This window comes from Oxyura jamaicensis, chromosome 6, assembly GCF_011077185.1.
Source record: "Oxyura jamaicensis isolate SHBP4307 breed ruddy duck chromosome 6, BPBGC_Ojam_1.0, whole genome shotgun sequence".
Classification (NCBI taxonomy): Eukaryota; Metazoa; Chordata; class Aves; order Anseriformes; family Anatidae; genus Oxyura; species Oxyura jamaicensis.
The window spans coordinates 17,596,209-17,614,244 of record NC_048898.1 but is presented as its reverse complement, the minus strand read 5'-3'; the positions used below and the strand labels follow the sequence as shown (position 1 = coordinate 17,614,244).

The 18,036-nt window shown below is 42.5% G+C and overlaps 1 protein-coding gene across 1 annotated transcript; it reads left to right on the top strand.

Moving 5' to 3' along the window:
- The first annotated feature begins 4,111 nt into the window (after positions 1–4,111).
- On the top strand, positions 4,112–17,128 carry ANXA8L1 (annexin A8 like 1). Its single transcript, XM_035330669.1, has 13 exons — positions 4,112–4,285; positions 4,394–4,440; positions 7,969–8,059; positions 8,311–8,405; positions 9,607–9,720; positions 10,562–10,652; positions 11,267–11,346; positions 11,951–12,010; positions 12,542–12,635; positions 14,483–14,578; positions 14,807–14,865; positions 15,591–15,713; positions 16,873–17,128. The coding sequence occupies exons 2-13, from the start codon at positions 4,420–4,422 to the stop codon at positions 16,927–16,929; spliced, it is 981 nt and encodes a 326-aa protein (XP_035186560.1). The 5' UTR covers positions 4,112–4,285; positions 4,394–4,419; the 3' UTR covers positions 16,930–17,128.
- Positions 17,129–18,036: the final 908 nt, after the last annotated feature.

Below are 18,036 nucleotides of genomic sequence, written 5' to 3'. Positions count from 1 at the left end.
GGTGAAGCCGACACACCCTTTGCTAACCTGCGCACAGCTCTGTGCACAGTCCCCTGTGGCACTGGCTGCCCCACTGACCCCGGGGCTCGTCCTCCTGGTGCTGACACAATCAGTCCCTGAGATTTTACACTGTTGCTGCTTGAACATCCCCCAAAACATATAGGCACAGATTTTCTCTTATGGTACTTGGCACAAAGCTGCTTGTGGTAACATAGGAAACTTGAAAAATGAAGCTGAGCTAGTGATTTTCAAATGGAAATAGAGCTATTTTGGGATCATTTTCACTTTGAAAGATGGTTCAAAGGCACAAGAGGAAAGGGCAGGGTGAGCAGTGAGCTGCCAGGTATGTGAGTAGTAATTTTTTTAGACTTTAGTGACTTTATTTTTGCATTGCAGATACTCTCCTTTTGAAAACTACTGCCTTTCCCATCTGCTCGTTTACCCCAGCTCACACCTCTTTCATAAACAGACAATAACTTTTTGCTTGGATTGGCCTGCTAGCAAATGTACACAGCCCTTCCATGTAATCATCTGATTTCAGGTGATAGTGAGCTGATTAGTAGATGTAAGGGCATTCGCTCTTAACCCTGATGGTAGTCAGCTGATGGTATCTATTTAAGTAGCAATACAGAGAAGGGAAAAAAAAAGAAGGGAGTAGTAGAAGCAGAACCTTGTGCTTGGTTTATGGAGTTGTTTGCAGACTGATTTAAAATCTGCATGATGAGACAGGCTAGGTTTGCACCATGAGGGGGTGTAACTGGTCTGCAAACATGGCAACTGCTGGGGCAAGAGGCTGATGTAAATCACTGGAAGGTAGGGCAAATTGTTGTCAGTAGTGGGTCTGGGACTAAAAGACTAAAAAATAAGGAGGTAATGACCCATCCTGGAAAGCATAGGACTGGAAGAGATATTAAGAGTTTGGTATCACATGAAAGAAAACCCTGCAATTTGTTGAAATGAGTCCCCATCAGAGCTGTCATTCTATGCAGTATTACTTACAAACTGGCTGGAGAATGTTGTTTCTCTTTCTTTGCAGCAGAATACTTCTCTCCTGCTTGGTCTGAGCTGTGTGCTCTGATTTCCTAAAATTTACATAGTCATATATTATGATTGGTCAGATTATTGGCTTGCATCAAGTATCAGTGTGAGTTTGGTCTGCTGTTTCCAGAATGATTAAGCTCCTGGCTTTAAAAAATAAGAATAATAATAAAAAATACAAATTTGGGGGTGAAATTAGTAACGGGCTGTTCTGTTCTTGTCTTGCTGCAGAAAGTTCTAGTAGCAGCAAAAAGCCATAGGGTAAGTAAAACTGCTGGACAGTTGAGAGCCTGTTTTGCATAAGCTCTCATGTTGCGAAGCGGTCAGTTTCTGGCCTCAAACTTTCCAGGCACAGAGCCAGACTTTACTAACTACAAATGGGGAAGGGGAGAAAGGGGCAGCACTCTAGAAGCCTTTTGCTACCTTCCATCTAAATTAGAGCATCCTTTAAGCTGCTTTTGTCCAACCTAAAACAGAGCAGTCAGAGTTTACTGGCCGCTACAATCTTGAAGCGATGTAAGTAATGAACCTTTTGAAGGCTATCAGCACTTTTTTTTTCTACTTCAAGTCTTTATGGTTTTGAACAAGGTTGAGCAAAATCTAATCCTGCTTGTGAATTCTTCTATAGCATTCCTTACACTGGCTTGGTATGTACTGAAGTAGCTCCAATGTCCCGGATTCAAGCTTGGAAAGTCCCAAGTGCAGAGTCAAGAGAAAGCTAAGTGCAGAGCAGCTTCTTCATTATGTCTCGCTGAAAATGGATTTGGACTGAATGGCCTAAAAACACGCAAACCAAACCAAGTTGTGGTGTGTATGCTGCTTCTTCTGGAGATTTCTGACCACTTTTGGTGGCTGATGGCTGTGCCAACTGCTGACTCAGCCAGGCACACTGGCAGGAGCAGGGACTTGCTGAAAGCTTTGAGGTGTTCGGGGCTGAGGCTTTGTGTGTCTGTGAGACAGGGAGGCTTGGGAGAACCTATAGAACTTGTGCATTGTCTTCTACCCTTTTCTGAAATTTTGCATGATCCTAAGGATAATCACTGCACTATGTGAGGTTATGCCGCTGCTGTAAAAGGTGTGTGTGTGTGTTTCTGGTACATAACAGTGAAGTACATGAACCACAGACCAGCTCACTCACATGTACAACATGTGTGCAAAGGGAGGGCCAAGATGTGTAGTGAAGATGAGCCTGTTAACCTGAACTGTTTAAAACAAAACATCTGCCCGAGCAAAAGGGGCATTGGACTGCAGTGTGTGCCTCTTGCTCTGCTGGCCTGAGAGCGCTGACTGCTCTCATCTGCATGAAGATTGTGCATTGCTGCCCTGAGCCTTGCTGCATTTAAGCTGCATCCATTAGGAGCTGAGTCAATGCTGCAGTAGATTTCAACTCACAGCTGACAAAGTGATCAAATCTTACTAACAAGATAAACTATGATGAATGAAGAGCAGGAATCAATTCAGAGCAGTAGCACCATACCTGAAGAGGGATTGCTCAGGGTTCAGTTTCCCCTGAGTTACCTAGCCCATTCATACTGATTTCTTAAAATATGGCCACTGTGTTCCTGCATTAAATTCTCGTTTCCCTGTTAAAGTTCCCTCTACTGTCCATTTACAGCCTTTTTATTTTGTGCTGGCAAAAAAAGACTGCTTGGACTTTCTCCTGTTTTCTGTCTGGTTGGGTTTCTGCTCCCCTCTGTGACCTACAGCTGTTAGCTCCAGCTCTGTGACTTTCTGTCTAGAAGGGTTTCTTTGTCCATGGAGTCCTCAAGAAAGCTGACCTTCATGGCAAGCTGACCTAATTAAGTCCCAACATGGGGAAAAGGCATATGTAAGCAGCCAGGCACAGCTTTGGGATCCAGCAAAAGCAAATCTATCCTGCTCTGACCACCCTTCCCTGAGAAGGAGGGGGAATGAAGGACCACTCATGAACCCTCCTTGCTGTGTGCTGTTGATGACCCTGCTTCTTCAACATAACTAGAAACCAAGCTGGTGTGGACCCTAGTTGCACACTTTCTATGCCAAGGACAATGCCTCATCCTCCATGACTTGCCCTCCCTGTGTGATGGATGGGTTTGAGGCAGCAGGAGTTGGCAGAGCTCATTCCAGTGGGAATAACCAGAGCAGCTTCCCAGGCCAGGGGGACCCGGCTGGGTTAAGTGAAATAACAGCATGTGGGAAGGAAGTAAGAGAGGCCCATGTTTTGGTGATTACCCAGCGTCCCATGTGGGCTTGTAAATATGAGAGGGGACAAAGTTCCTCTATAGCAAGGGTTATGATATAGCTGATGGGAATGTTTTCATCAGGGCAGCTTTCCATTTAAAAACAAATAAATAATACTGGCACCATGGGTTCTGACAGAAGTCTAGACAGGAAAATATTGCTATAGCCATAAGATATTTCAGCTGGTTTCACAGAAACACTTCTCCGAATTTAAGTATTAAGAGCCTTTTGGCTCTTACTATGAACACAAAAAGGAAAAAATATTCACACTGCACCAAGCCTTAACGTGTAATAGCAAGCCTTACAGTAACCTTCCTGGAACTGACATTGCTGAGAGAGGTTAGCCTGAAACGTGCTGGTTCTTTGTTAGCCTTGAGATGCTTCTTGCTCATGCTGTGTGAGTCCAGGTTACGTGACAGGGAGAGACCTCCTAAGTCAGTGTACAGTCTGCTGCTGTACTGAGCTTTGCTATGAGATATAGGACGTATTTGGCTGTTGACTTAGTGGTGTTTTTTTATAGGCTTTTATGAAGGAAGGGATGTAGGTGAGCGTTTAAGTTTTGAGAGTCCTGTTTTGGTGTCATCCAGATTGGTAGAAATAGAAAGAGTCCTTAATAACGTGAGAGTGGTTTATTTCATTGTAGCAGAACTCACTGGGTCTCAGTGGAGTTTAATGCCAAGAAATTACCTGGCTTTAATTTGCACGTTGTGTCAGTGCCAGAGGCTAAAATGTTAGCGGGTTAGGGTGTGGGGGAGAAGCAGTGGAAAAATTACAATGAGCATTAGTCAACGGAGGTTGAATATAGGGCTCCTCACAGGGGAAGCCTGGTTTATTAAGCAACTCAATCTCTCCCTGTGAGATCATACGTGCAAAACAGGTTGAGCAGTGTCTGCGGGCGTTGCCCCATGGAATTTGTAGATAAGGATGGGTTATACCTGCCAGTTCTCAGCACAGAGTCCAGTTACATTCTGCTGCTTCCAGAGGGAATAAGCCTGCAGAGGAACACAGTTATTCTAATTTTCTTGTGGTAAGTCTATTAAAAAAAAAAAAAAAAAATCCTCTTTTCCCCCACCCTCTTCAAATCTCAGATTCCCTAACTGTGAGGTGTGATGTGTGTGGTTTTCTTCTTCAGCAGGCCCAGGTATCACTACCAACACTGAGATGGCATGGTGGAAGGCTTGGGTAAGTAGAGGAAATAGTGAAGACACCTTCGCTTCTTTGGCACTATAATAAGTTAACTTGTAAGCTCTCTCAGGCACTGTGTGGGAATGAAATGTTTCCCTTTAAACATCAGCCAAACCTGTTTACTGATTTTCTGACTATAAAATAGTTTTCAGCACTTCCATAACCTTAATTAAAGGTGGTGTTAACATGCATGCTGGCTTTAAGAAGACCAGACTCTCCCTGGCCCTTCAGTTGAGTGGTGCAGAGGGATGATTATGTGTACATGGGGATATGGTACCGGGGATCAGCAAAGCTGCACAGCAGAGGTCTGCATTAGGTATGAAAGCTGTGGGATCCTTGTCCTCTCCTTCACCTCTGGCAGTGGGTTCAGGGCACTGGCCTGTCCCCAGCATGCTGGCAGGCTGTAGTCACGGAGGGAGGTATGGTTTGTCAAGCCACAGTGTCTTTCTTTGGTGGGTTTTGAAAATTGCTGCAACGATGTGGACTTGGATGCCCTGCCTGTCTGCTAGGAGCCAGAAATGCTGTTTGTTCTCTTCTAAGCTCTTGTGGCTTTGGGAGTTGTGGGGTGCACTGAAGCAGCCTCCACATACAGCTCAGTGGCAGCTCTCATATTAGCTTCTGTGGAGGGCTATGTTTCCCTGGGGACTTTATCTCCAGATATCTATAAGTCAAGGCTAAGAAGAAAGCTGCTGGAGAATGACGTGTTGGAGTACTGGTGGAAAAACCCTCTTTCCCTGCCCTGTCACCACCCTTTTGGAAGTTAGTATAGTAATTTTTTTTTTCCAAAGCTTGGAGGACCTCTCACTTGAATTTTTCCCTTTCTGCTGATCTGTTGCCCCTGCCCTCCAAGTTGGAAATCATTTGGAAACTTGGTGAGAAAAGGAGGAAAGCCACTGAAAGCTCTAGAGGACTCTTATCTGTTGGTGTTATAGGGGTGGAAGTATGAAGACAAGCAGGCAATGGAGGAGTAGTTAAAAATAAATGAATAGCTTTTCAAAATCCTTCATAAAAATACAACTAAAATGCAAACTATGAAAAATGTGAAACTCTTTCAGAAACTTTCCACTGAAAAATAGTAACCCCACCTGTCACCCACGTTTCAGGTTTTTGGATAAACTACTCCTTAGGTTAGAAAATATTTTGATAGGATATATTTTTGATATATTTTTAATCCACTTACCCTTCATTTATAGGTAAAATGTTTTTCACATCATCAGCTGCAGGGTACACAGATTACATTGCTTTTTCACCAGTTATTCATCTTACCAGGAGATTTGCATGGATGCTTTGAGTAGTTTCAGTTAGGTAATTATAGCATCAATTCATCTGGAAAACAAGACCAAACTGAATAGTGTTTCTCTGGAAACTGATTGTGATTGTACCTGTGCTGGAACACAGAGAATCAAGCCTATGAGTGAGTCATGAGTAAGCTACTTGAACGAGGATGGGCCGTGTTCCTTGTAATTAATACCAAAAAGGGCCATTGTTTGACTTGTTACCGCTGCCTCCAAATGAAAGCTGAGCTTTTGCACTCCCTCTTACCCTGAGTCACCAGGCATGGTTCCAGAGCATTTCTTTCATGTGAGCCTTTGAGTGCAGCTAGAGAGGACTGTCCATCTATTTCAGAGCAAAGTCAGACAGATGAGTGTATCCTGCTTTCTGGGGAAGTTTTGCTGGTACTGGCCGACTTCACAGGGAAGCAGAAAAAGAGTACTTGCTCTGATCCTGCCAACAGCCTGGCCAGGCCTCCTGTTCTAGGCTGATGGCAAGCCCTTGGGGGTGGCTCTGTCTAGTGACATTTCCTGTTGTTGTCCTGTTCCTTCCTCAGCTGCTCTCCCTACCCCGAGCAGGGTGCGGTGGCACAGGATTCTGTCTCTGTGCTGGCTGCAAAGCAAACTTCAGCAAACACAAGTTCTTCCAGATCTTGCAGTCTGCTGAACATACTGCTTCTATTGAAGCTCATCATTTTCTGGTTGCTTGATACTGTTCCCAGAGCTTGGCTGCCATAAAAACACCTGCCAGCTATGTCTACCAGTAGAGCACTGGACAAGAACACCTGAACGAGCTTGCCCTGAGCCAGCCTGAGTATCTGTGAATTGTGGCATGGCTATGCCTCAGCTGTGGTGCTGGGTTAAGCCTAGTGTTTCTTGGCTGCGTGCTCAGGATCATGTCATTAATCTTCCAGACTCTCTTTAAAGATTAAAAATGCCAGCAATGCAGGTCCTGAAGGGAGTTTCCACAAACCTTTCTACCTGGCAAAGATTTCTTGAAGGTTAGCTCTGGGGAGGATTTTCCTCTGGGGAGGACGTGAATTACCTGGAAGGACACAATGAGAAGAGGGGGAAGATCCCTCTGCCACAAAGGAAATAGGAGCAAAGGGAATTTGCAACAGAGCAGGAGCCTGCTGGGTGGCACTTGGAGGTCTATATTATGCGAGTTATATTGGACAGCCTTAGTGATTACTTCTGGTCTGTCAGCTCTGCATTGAAGGTGCTTTTTACCTGACTGTGAGGCCACCCCCTTAGAAAATCCATCAGGTCATCCTGATATCATTAGTTCAATATTAATCATATCCCTACTAGTCCATTTATGAGAATACAGCTGTTTCCTGGGGAAGCTTAAATCTCTCTGCTGCTAAGGAAGAGAAAACTGCAGTTATTGGAATTAAGTGGTGATGACTTTATGACTAACCATTCACAGGCTTCCCTGTTGATAGGACATTATTGTTAGAGATGTTGGTGTATTCAAGCCAATTCCCTTGCCTGACAGCTTTGGTTAAACAGATGCTCTCACGTCTGGGTTCTGGTTGATGGCCTCACTACCTTATGGTGACTGGACTAAGTCCCAGTGTGTCTTTCTGCCCTGTTACTCTGGTGCTGGCTGTGTCTTACAGATCTATCTGGAGGGTTCCTGTGTAGTTGGCTCTCAGCTCAGGGGAGGAGAACATTTTAACTGCACTTGTCCAGATGGATCTGTTCCTTCAAAGTAGCCTCTTGGCCCGAATCCTTCCAGAGGAGGTGCTTCCATATGTGAAACCAGTTGTACTTGAGTGAAGCAGCAGCAGAATAAAGCTGCTAACCAGAAAAATGGTTTGTGAGAGCATATGTATTCCACAAAACTGAAAAGGCTATGTATAAAACCACCCTGTACCAAAGCACTGGAAAATGTGGCGCTTAATAGCAGTATGATATGACAGCATACGTGCTCTTAAGCATTGCAGAAAGGCTTGAATAGGAAAGAAAGGCTACTCAGCTTTTTCTGCCAGACCACCTGCACGTAATGACTTCTGCAGCAGTGCTTGACCTCATTTTTCTGCCAGGACTCAGAGGCTGGCACAGGAAAGTGGAGGGAAAAAACTTGTGTTCTCTTCTGAGCTTTGCTTTGCAGAATGACATGAACCAACCCCTCTACTTTTCTGTCTTCCACACGTGTAAGCAGTGGATAATATTATTTTACTTTCCATAATACCTTTTCTTGAGCTGACAAAATGCAGCAATGGAGTACTGTATTTTTCGTATTTTTCAGAGCGAAGCAGAAGGCGTGTCTGTGACAGGTGCTTTAAACTTTGACCCCGTACCTGATGCTCAAACCCTCTACAAGGCCATGAAAGGGCTTGGTGAGTTGACTCTGTCCATATGTGTAAATTCTATGTTGCATTTATAGTTCAGTTAAAAGCCATTCCTGAAGAAAATTGTGGCTAGAGATGATGGTTTTTTATGTGGATAATTCAAAATCAACATTTCTGCAAGACATAATTGAATTTCTACATCATGAAGGTAATAAACTAGGGGAGGTTGTCTGATTACTTGAATTGGGATTATTATTATTCTGTGCACTGTGTTTATGGCTTATTGTTGTTCTCCATAGGGACTGATGAACAAGCTATAATTGATGTCCTAACTAAGAGGAACAACATGCAGCGTCAACAGATTGCCAAATCCTTCAAAGGACAGTTTGGAAAGGTTCTTCCAAAACAAAGCCATATTCAGTCACTGTTTCACTGCATGTGGGATGTAGTAAATGGGTGTACAGTTCATCCTGCAAGCATGGTGTAAACAATATGCAGGTCTTTTGCAGACAGGTTAATATTGGATTATAAGGCCTGAGGTGAATATGTGAAATTAATTTATGGTGGGATAAATTGGTTTTCCCCCAGTGATTGTAATTTTCTTTCTAAAAGGCATTTTGACCAGAAATATTTTTAAAAATCCATTTTGACTTAAAGTGTAACTTCTTATTGTTTTTGAAGCTATAACTAAAAGTTGTACTTTTCTAAGCCTTTTGAGTAAACTATCAGGCTGGTTTGGGGTTCTTTTAAGTGATAAATTCAATTTAAATACTTTTTTTCATTACACTTATTTGGAAATTCTAAAAATGAAAACAAACTGCAGTTGTTGACAACCATGTTTTTATGTGGCTATCTTTCTGTCTTTGATAAAATCTTACTCTCATTAGAAAAACTTGGGCTGCAAACTCTTCCACCAGTGCAACAGTATAGCCAGATGTGTGAGTATAACATCTAAAAGTGTGGGAGAAGGAAAGTTATTGGCAAAAAGCAATACAGGATCTTGTGTCAATATAGAAACAGGAATCTCCAACAAACCATGATGGAAAAGGGACTGCCTTGAAAGGGCCTAAGAAAGGGAAGCAAATGTGTATGGAACAATTAATAGAATGGTTTAATTCTATATACCCACTAAAACAGGGTGAGGCATACCCTAAAAAAAACTGTATGATAATGAGAGTAAGGTTTGAAGCCTGTCTTTAAACAGACTGCATGCCTGATTCTGCAGAAGTCGTGTGTGTGTGTGCATGCGTAGGCTTTGGGTATTGGCTATATCCTTCACTTAGTTCAAGGCCTTCAGCTTCTGGTTCTGCTCCCCGTCTATAACAGGTTGGAGGAAGATGTTTATCTTCCCTGCTCTGCTGCAAAATCTTTACCTGGGGAAAGCTTGATACTGGGGAACAAAGGAAGTGGAAGGACCTAGACAAAACCCATTTTGGAGTTAGGTGCCTTTTCCAGCCCCCAGGACCTTTTCTAATAAACTGTCAACCCAATGATGTCACTCAGCTTCACAGCTGTAGGCCATGGGGATGGAAACTGCACTGGGCAGGAAAGAGAACCTTTGAGGCTTTTTATGTGAGCATGGTGATGTTCAACAGGATCTGATTGAAAGCCTGAAGTCTGAACTGAGCGGCGACTTCGAGAGGCTCATTGTGGCTCTCATGTACCCCCCGTTCAAGTATGATGCAAAGGAGCTCTATGATGCCATGAAGGTAAGCAAACTGCATGCTGCTATTTTAGTAGCATAGGTCCAATGTTCATTTCCTGTAACTTTGCCTATTAATGAAAAGTGATAGTAACTGGGCTAGTGGGTGATTATTAAGTTTGTTATTAACAGTACCCTTTGAGAAATATTTAGTTGTGCTATCAGTGTATGTTGGGGGGAAATGCTGCTGTAATATTTATATGTAATATGTGTATGAGTTTCTGTACATATGTGTCTCAAAGCCTGGGGAAGGTTAACAGTGGATCTAAACTTGGTTTTGGCAACAGATGAGCATCCACAGATGAATTTCTAGCATGTAGCTCTAGAATCTCTTCACTACTTTCTGTAGTGCATCTTGTGAATGGAGCTCAATGACCTTGGGCCAAAGTTGCTGTCCTGACACCCCACCTGAGCAATGAAACCTTTAAGAAATCAAAGAGATCAATGAGTGTTGGTGCAAGGGCCAAGCTGGGGTTGGCTGGGATCCTACCTGTTGATATAGTATTTTTTTTAATGGTACAAAGTACTGACTAGACATGCATTAGTGTCCCCCACATCCCTCTGATACTGTCCACTGAAGATTCAGATCCAAAAATGGGTTGCAGAAGTGCAGGGTTATATACAAGCAACCTTTACAAATTGGTCATCTCAGTAAATGAATCCACACAAAACAAATGTGCTTTGTGTCTCCAGCTTTCATCTTGACAGTTTCTCACAGCTCAGCACACAGCCTGACCCTTTGCTGCCATCAGACTCCTCATTTAACCATACTTCTCCAGCAGTAAATTTCACTGCATGACTAGATATCTTTCTCTACCTTTTTTTTTCCACTATGTTTTCCATCAAAGGGTGTAGGAACAAGTGAAGGTGTTATCATAGAGATCCTGGCATCACGAACAAAGACGCAGATCAGAGAGATAATCAAGGCATACAAAGAAGGTAAATTGCCTGGGGCTCTGGTTTGTGTGGTCAGAGCAATGTGCCACTGCCTGACTGCACAGCGGGAATGGTGTTACCAGCTAGCACTGCCAGCAGGAAAAGGGGATTGTAGAAGCAAGAAGGTGCAGCCTAACTCTGCCTTCAGCCTGGCAAACAGAATGTGGCTGTGCTCAGTGAATTTGAAAATCCCTCTCTAGCTTTCTTCCAGTCAGAGGAAAAGACCAGCAAATCACGAGTTTAGTCTGTGGTGCCAAGCTCAACCATTGTCAGAAGGCAAATAAAGCTACAGCTGTACACTTGGCTTTTTCTCTCCCTTAAATGTGCTGTAAATGGGAATCTATCAAAAAAAATCTATGACTATTTCACAGCTCTTTGGTCCCTCAAACTACATCTCTAACATTAGCCATGGGTTTATGTCTTTGTCGTTGGAGCTAGTGGTACACTGTCTCATGGGAGTGCCTGTCTGGATATCAGCTGAGGGAGTATGTTGATCTCAGCCCATGGTTTTTCGCTAGTGACCTTCTTGACTTGTGTATGTCCTTAGGTGACGGGTGATATCCTGATAATAACACCCAAGTAAATACTTCCATTGTTCTTCTCTTTCTCTTGTGTAGAATATGGTTCTGACCTGGAAGAAGACATAAAATCAGAAACAAGTGGCTTTTTTGAACAGATTCTAGTTTGCCTTCTTCAGGTAATGTTAGAGAAGAGAAAAGAGGATCCAAAGATCTTCATTTTTCTATTCCTTTTTGTAGAAGATGTGCAATAGAGGGGACAATGCAGTCACGATCACCACAAACTACAGTGACAAACACATCATTTGAACTGGATCTTTGTTTTCAGCTTTGATGTGACCAAGGCAGGAAGACCCTCACTTAGCAGCAGTAAGAGAGCTGGGAACGGTCAGCACTGCTGCAGGGAAACATCTCACTTTTACATACACATAAAGTCACTACACTGTATAGGGGTCTTTAAAAAAAATATCTCCTCAACAATGATTCAACACTATTCTAGAGTCTGTCACCTAAATGCTGAGAGCACATTTGGATTTATTTACCCTATTGAATTTTCTCATTTTTCCTGCCGAGAAGTGGAATAACTTAACAACTTCTTCCCTCCACTTCATATTTCTGATTTCAGTCAAGGAGTTAGCTCTTGTGTTGTCCAAAATATTACTGTCTGAGTACTCTGCAGAAATAGCTGAGAAGGAGAATTGTTCTTTCTCTAGAACGTACTCTGTGATCCTTGTATGGAAAATAATTAATGAGAGCAAATGGTGTCTGTCTTTCTTCTCATAGGGTGAGAGGGACAATGCTACTTTCTATGTGGATACCGCGTTGGCTCTCCAGGATGCAGAGGTACTCTCAAATGCCTGTGATCAGTGATATGCTTGCATCCCACCTATCTTGAATTTCAGGGTCCTTGAGTAACAGAGTCCAGGTCAGCATGGGGCTGGAGCCATAACAGTTTTGGAAGGGGCCTTCTTGAAGCAGAAGCAGCTTGGAGTTCTTCAGTTTTGCCTGCACTGTTGAGCCATGCTTTTCCAAACAGGAAGGATGAGAAGTGGGCTCAGGCTCTGCTGCTTTTGACATGTGGAAATATATAGACATTGTGGAGTGGGACGCTGAAGGGTAGGGAAGAAACCTCCATAGCACTGTTGGCTGCTCCAGCTGCTTCAGGAGGGATGGAAAGGGTGGAGGTAGTGACTGCCCCGATTTCACTAGAAGACATGATCAAGGGTCTATGCAGTCAACTATTCTAGCAGAGTCTAGTTCATACAGTACTTGAGGTTACTTTGAGACCTGTTACCCAAGCAGTACCTCAAGCCAAATACTGTTCTTTACCAGCTGCATGCACAGAAAATCTAACAATAGTGTGTTAAATTTCAGACTCTCTATGCTGCTGGGGAGAAGATACGGGGCACCGATGAGATACAGTTCATCACCATCCTGTGCACGAGGAGTGCCACGCACTTGATGAAAGGTACAAAGCAGTCCAAATTCCTAAGCATCTGAAAAGACAAATCATCTTAGCCAAAAAGAAGAGGCAGGAATACAAATGTCAAAGCTCAGGTGATCAGAAATAAACACCTAAGTCTGCCTACTAATCCTTGCCCAATCAATGCCCAAAAGCTGCCAGCAGCTTTGAAGCTTATGAAGACTTAGTGCAACTGAAAATCAGACTGCATATATAGGAACCCTGATACAGCAGTGATGGCTAGATGGTATAGCTATTTTTATAAGCCTAGGGGGAGAGAGTCCCTTCCTAACTGGGTAGAAGCTTGCAGTTGACAGGCTCGTGACTCCTTGGACATGGGTTTCTTTGGGAAAAAAATCACTGACAAAGCCAGTGCTGGAGAACCACAGAGAGAGTCTTCCAGCTTTGGCCTAGGTTCTTCTGAGAGCATTGGAGCTGCTTGGGAAGGGAGATGATAACCCAGCTCCAGCTAAGGGAGCCCGCAGCTCCCCAAGGCAGCAGAGACCTGGCCTTGTCATCTCAAGACTTCTGAGGCAGTCCAAGGCTCCAACTAACAGATTTTGTTATGTTGGCTGGATCTAAGCACATCAAGTAGTGTGTGAATTTACTGGAGCTCACTTGATAAATTTAGCTTTTGATGACCTAGGTATGCCTGAACCTTTTCAAGCTGAAATTTTTGGAGACAATTTCCAAGGCCCTTGGGGGCCAGCTCCCCCTTGTGTTTTTAAACTTAATCTCCCAACAGCACTTAGAAACAAACAAAAGAAAAAAGCTGACTCTAGTCTTTGGTCGTGTCTGTCTTTAAGAACTGAATTGCAGCAGTTGGTCTGGATGTAACCGATATTTGGGACTAAATTATCAAGGAAATGAATCTGATTTCCTCTGCACTAAAGCAGATTGTAATAGTTTATTTTTAAGAACTTACATGTATTTGTTGCAACTATTTATTTATTTTTAATATGGAGAATAGGTCTGAGTTGAGAAGGTTTGTATCCATTTGTGTGTTTTGTAGTAGTGCCTTTCACCAAAATATCTGAGTGTTAATGTTTTAGGGATATGGTCCTGAATGCTGTGCAAACTTCAGTATGATATTCATTGTGTTACATAGCAGGATTTCTTCTTTGTTAGTGTAAAAGCTAGGAATCAAAACAGGGATCTGTAATTTGGAACCAGAATCTGTATTCAGAGTATATAAAGGGAACGACGACTCTGCTGATATTTTATGTGGGAGTTTATATAACTTGGGATCTGCATCTGTTTACTATGGTTTTTTTTGTTTGTTTGTTTGTTTGTTTTTGTTTGTTTTTTGTTTTTTTTTGTTTTTTCTGAGTTGCTTTTAAATTGTGGTTGAGATAAGTTTTCCCAAACTGTTGTCATCATTTAAATGTCCAAGGGCCATGAGCATAGTTCTAGACTTAATTTGATTCTATTTTGGCTCCTGAAGCTAGTGACAGCAACAAGTACAAGGCCAAATGATAGTTATGCTTATCCTTCTGTAGCCTGCTTCATTTGTGTGGTTAAATGCAGTGATGAAGAAACAGATTTCCAAATGAATGTGAGGTTGACTGAACTTGCTCTTAAAAATGAAGACAGGGAATTAACCCCCTTCTGTTCAGTTAGTCGCTCTTGTACATACAGATACTTCTTTCTTGGGGATAGGTTTTTGTGAAGCTGTTTTTTGTAGCTGATTTCTGGGCTTGACTAAAGCTTACTGAAGTTGCTTCTAATGTGGTCATTGCTTTAGTGGGATGTTCATTTTCATATCACCACACAAGCAATACCTGTGAATATTGGGCACAAAATGCCTGAGCAGTTGCTTGGTGAAAATTCAAAGTGCTTTGTGTTTCAAACAGTGTTTGAAGAATACCAGAAACTTGCTGGTAAAAGCATAGAAGACACCATCAAAAGCGAGACTAGTGGCTCACTAGAGGATGCTATGCTGGCTATTGGTAAGTGTCCCATTTCTCTTTCTTTTGCCTGAGTTTGTTGTCTTTCCTCCTGCAGCAGTTGACTGTTATGGGATGGATCTACTTTATAAAGATCTGTGGTAGGAAGTAAAGGATACTTAGTTCGTGTCCTAGGGGCAGACTGAATGAAAGGAAAAGCTGAATCTGTTGAGGCTGCTGCCCTGCACACCAATTATCATTGATTCTTACTGTGTCTTTTTATACGCCTAGTGAAATGCACGAGGAACATCCATTGCTACTTTGCAGAGAGGCTATACCATGCTTTAAAGGTAAGGCATTTATTGCAGTGTACTTTTTTTTTTTTTTTTTTTTTTCCATACTGGACTTTACTGCAGTCTGGCTTCTGCCAACTTCTGGAAGAAGCTTTTTGAGGAGGTTTGTCACAGTGGGATTTTGCCCATAATGTTAACTTAATGGACTGGGCCATGATATTTTCTTTTTAGGAAGCCATTCTCTTAATAAAACAGTCAAAACAACAACAAAAAAGTTCCAAATGGCGATATGTAAGACAACTGCAAACTGTGTCCCTATAATTTTTAACTGATATATAAAATATGTCAGCTCTCCCGACTTGGTGAAAGGCTGAGATGATTGTTTATTTTCTTATCCCCCAAAGGTTTTTGTTATTGAAGTGAATTTTATTTTCCTGTGACTGATCAAACAATACTGGTTGAAGGCAGGTGCCTGCACAATACTGGTTGTATGGGTGCTGCTGCAGAAGGGCAGTACGTTTTTAGTGCCCTCTTTCAAGCCTGTAAGTGCTTTTGCATTTGACATGTGTAAAGGCTCATGGAACTCTTAGACAGAAGTTATGTGGTAAGGACAGTGGCCCTTGGAGGTGGGGATGTTGCATCTTCAGAAGGAAAAGCAGATTGCTGCAGAATGTGTGCCAAGTGATGTCTGAAAGCTAACTCACCCAGTCGCAGACCAGTTTGCAACAGCTTATCCTTTGAATGCCCACTAACACTCCAGACTGATGTATGTGTTATTTCAGGGGGCTGGCACCCGCGATGGGACCCTTATAAGGGTGATTGTTTCTCGAAGTGAAGTTGACTTAAATCTCATCAAGGCTGAATTCAAGCGGATTGCAGGACAGTCTCTCTCCAGCATGATTGTGGTGAGCAGCATCTTGATATAATGGCTCTTAGCCATCATGTGCATTCTTAACTTGCCCAGAAAAATGTGACGTGGGCAAAGCCAAACCTGATGAGAGACTGCTCTAGGCTTTTCATGTGTTCTTCATGATCTCCTAAATGAATCTAGATGCATTCAATTCTCCCTGTTACACATTTCCCATGCTATGCCATTTTCTCTTTTCTGCTGTCCTTTACTATCTAGTGCCTAAAACTAGTGCCATGTAAGTCCAAGAAGTTGTGATTTTATTTATTTTAAGTTGACTTACCCCAAATGAAGGCCTGGTCCATGCTGTGGTGAGATAAGTTAATAAACTGAACCTTGTCAAATCTTACTGTATTTCTTGGTGCTTGAATCTCAGCACTGGACAAAGGATCCTCCCCTAGTAAAAAGCCATGTTTTCTATTAGGGCTGAAAAGCTGGATTTTATAATTTGTTGTATAAGGTCTCTGGGTCTCCCCTAGTGCAAATGGCACAAAAGCCCTGTGCTTATCAGTCCCCACGGGACGTCTCATTCTGTAATGAGGGCCCTTTCTTCTAATTGACACTGTCAGTGTCTGTCATGTTGATTAATGATCAGTCTTCGAGGGTCTGTATGGAATATTCATTCCTCTGAGAAGTGGAAATGCCTTTATACCGGTTATCACAAAATATTCAAAGGGAGTAAAATTTCTGTCTCAGGATGTTCTCTGTAGTACTTCTCTAGACCAAAATGACCATATTTGTGGCTTTCTTAAAAACGTCCTTTGTCAGGGCTAACTGCCCGTTCCCTTTCTGTATGGGAGGGAACACTACACAAATACCAGGGATGTAAAACCTGAACACAACAGTATTGGTTTCTCTTGTTCATGCTGACTTTCTGTGCCACTCTGTGGGATAGAGCCCTGATCAATTACTCATTGGGATTCCAAAGAAAAGCATTGGACTTGATAAATGTTGTTTCAGGTGGCAATTATGGGCTTTGTTTCTCTGTTCACTTTTGATGGTTTCAGCTGGCAGTAACCCTGCTGAAATCTGGCTTGATATTTCCAAAGTGTTTTTCTTGTGGGGGTATATCCCATCCACTGACAAAGGCAGCAGCCAGTTTATAAAGAGGGACTTCTATACTCAATTTTTTTTAATTTTAATTTTTCTCCAATCAGGATGACACCAGCGGTGATTACAAGACAGCCTTGCTAAATCTCTGTGGCAGTGACTGACAAAGTCTAGGAGGAAGATGCTGAAATGGATACAGAAAGCAAATTAAGAGAATAAGTGCCTGAAAATGCACACACAGAAAATCCTTCCGTTGATTCAAGGAGGGTGAGGGGGTGGGAGAGATCAATTTAGTAAAGATTTCCAAAGCTCCCTGGGAAACATGGATGCTTAGTACACATTAAAAACTGGCTACTTCCATAATGGTTTTAAAAAACTTCCATTTGTGTTTGTTTCATTTTGTGCAATTTCTCTTCTTTTTTTAATGCATTGGGAAGGGCAGAGATCTCTGATCCTTTAAGTGCTTGTTTCCAGCAATATCCCAGTTTCTCACCTGGACTAAAAAGTGACTGAGCATGGAGGAGGGGCTCTTTGCTCAGTCTTTGGGGGGGTGTGGGAGAGCTGCACAGCTGGATGATGCCCCCAGTCAGGGGAACGTCCTGCTGTGGTGGCATGCCATTGCCAGGTCCTCTGGGCTTCCTCCAGTTCATGAGCCCTGGGCTCCTTCGCCCGTCAAGATACTGGTGAACAGACTCTTAACACAGAAACTGAGGTTTAAGCAACCTTTAGGTGCGATACAAATTGTAAGCTCCTGGGCACATTTCTCAAATACCACCCAAACATCCTGAGGCACAGCAGAATGAAGACTTTGTAGTAGCGAGTATTGGACTCACTACACTTGGTCTCGTCTCTTTTATCCACTTTCCACATTCTGCCTGAACAAGCAATTCTTGCACAGGGACAGATTTCTTTTATGAACTCTTGACAGTGCCTGGTATGATGATAGCCTGATATCTGACTAGGGCTGACCAATAAAGACATGGAGACGAGGAAAATCTTATTATGGTTAATAAAGAGATTTCTGGGGACATAAATGTTTTTCTATTAAATGGGGATGATGCATATCTTTCTAGTTGTGGGGAGGGAACTATTTTCAGTAAATAGAAAGGATGTCTGGTCAAAACAAAAATAACATCTAAAAATAACGTTAGGTAAAATACAAATGTTGTCACTAAAATATATTTTCAACTATACTTTTCAGTGCCCTTGGTTGCAGATTTCATGCTCTTTCTGTTAAGTCTCTTTCTGTTAAGTCTCTTTCTGTTAAGTCT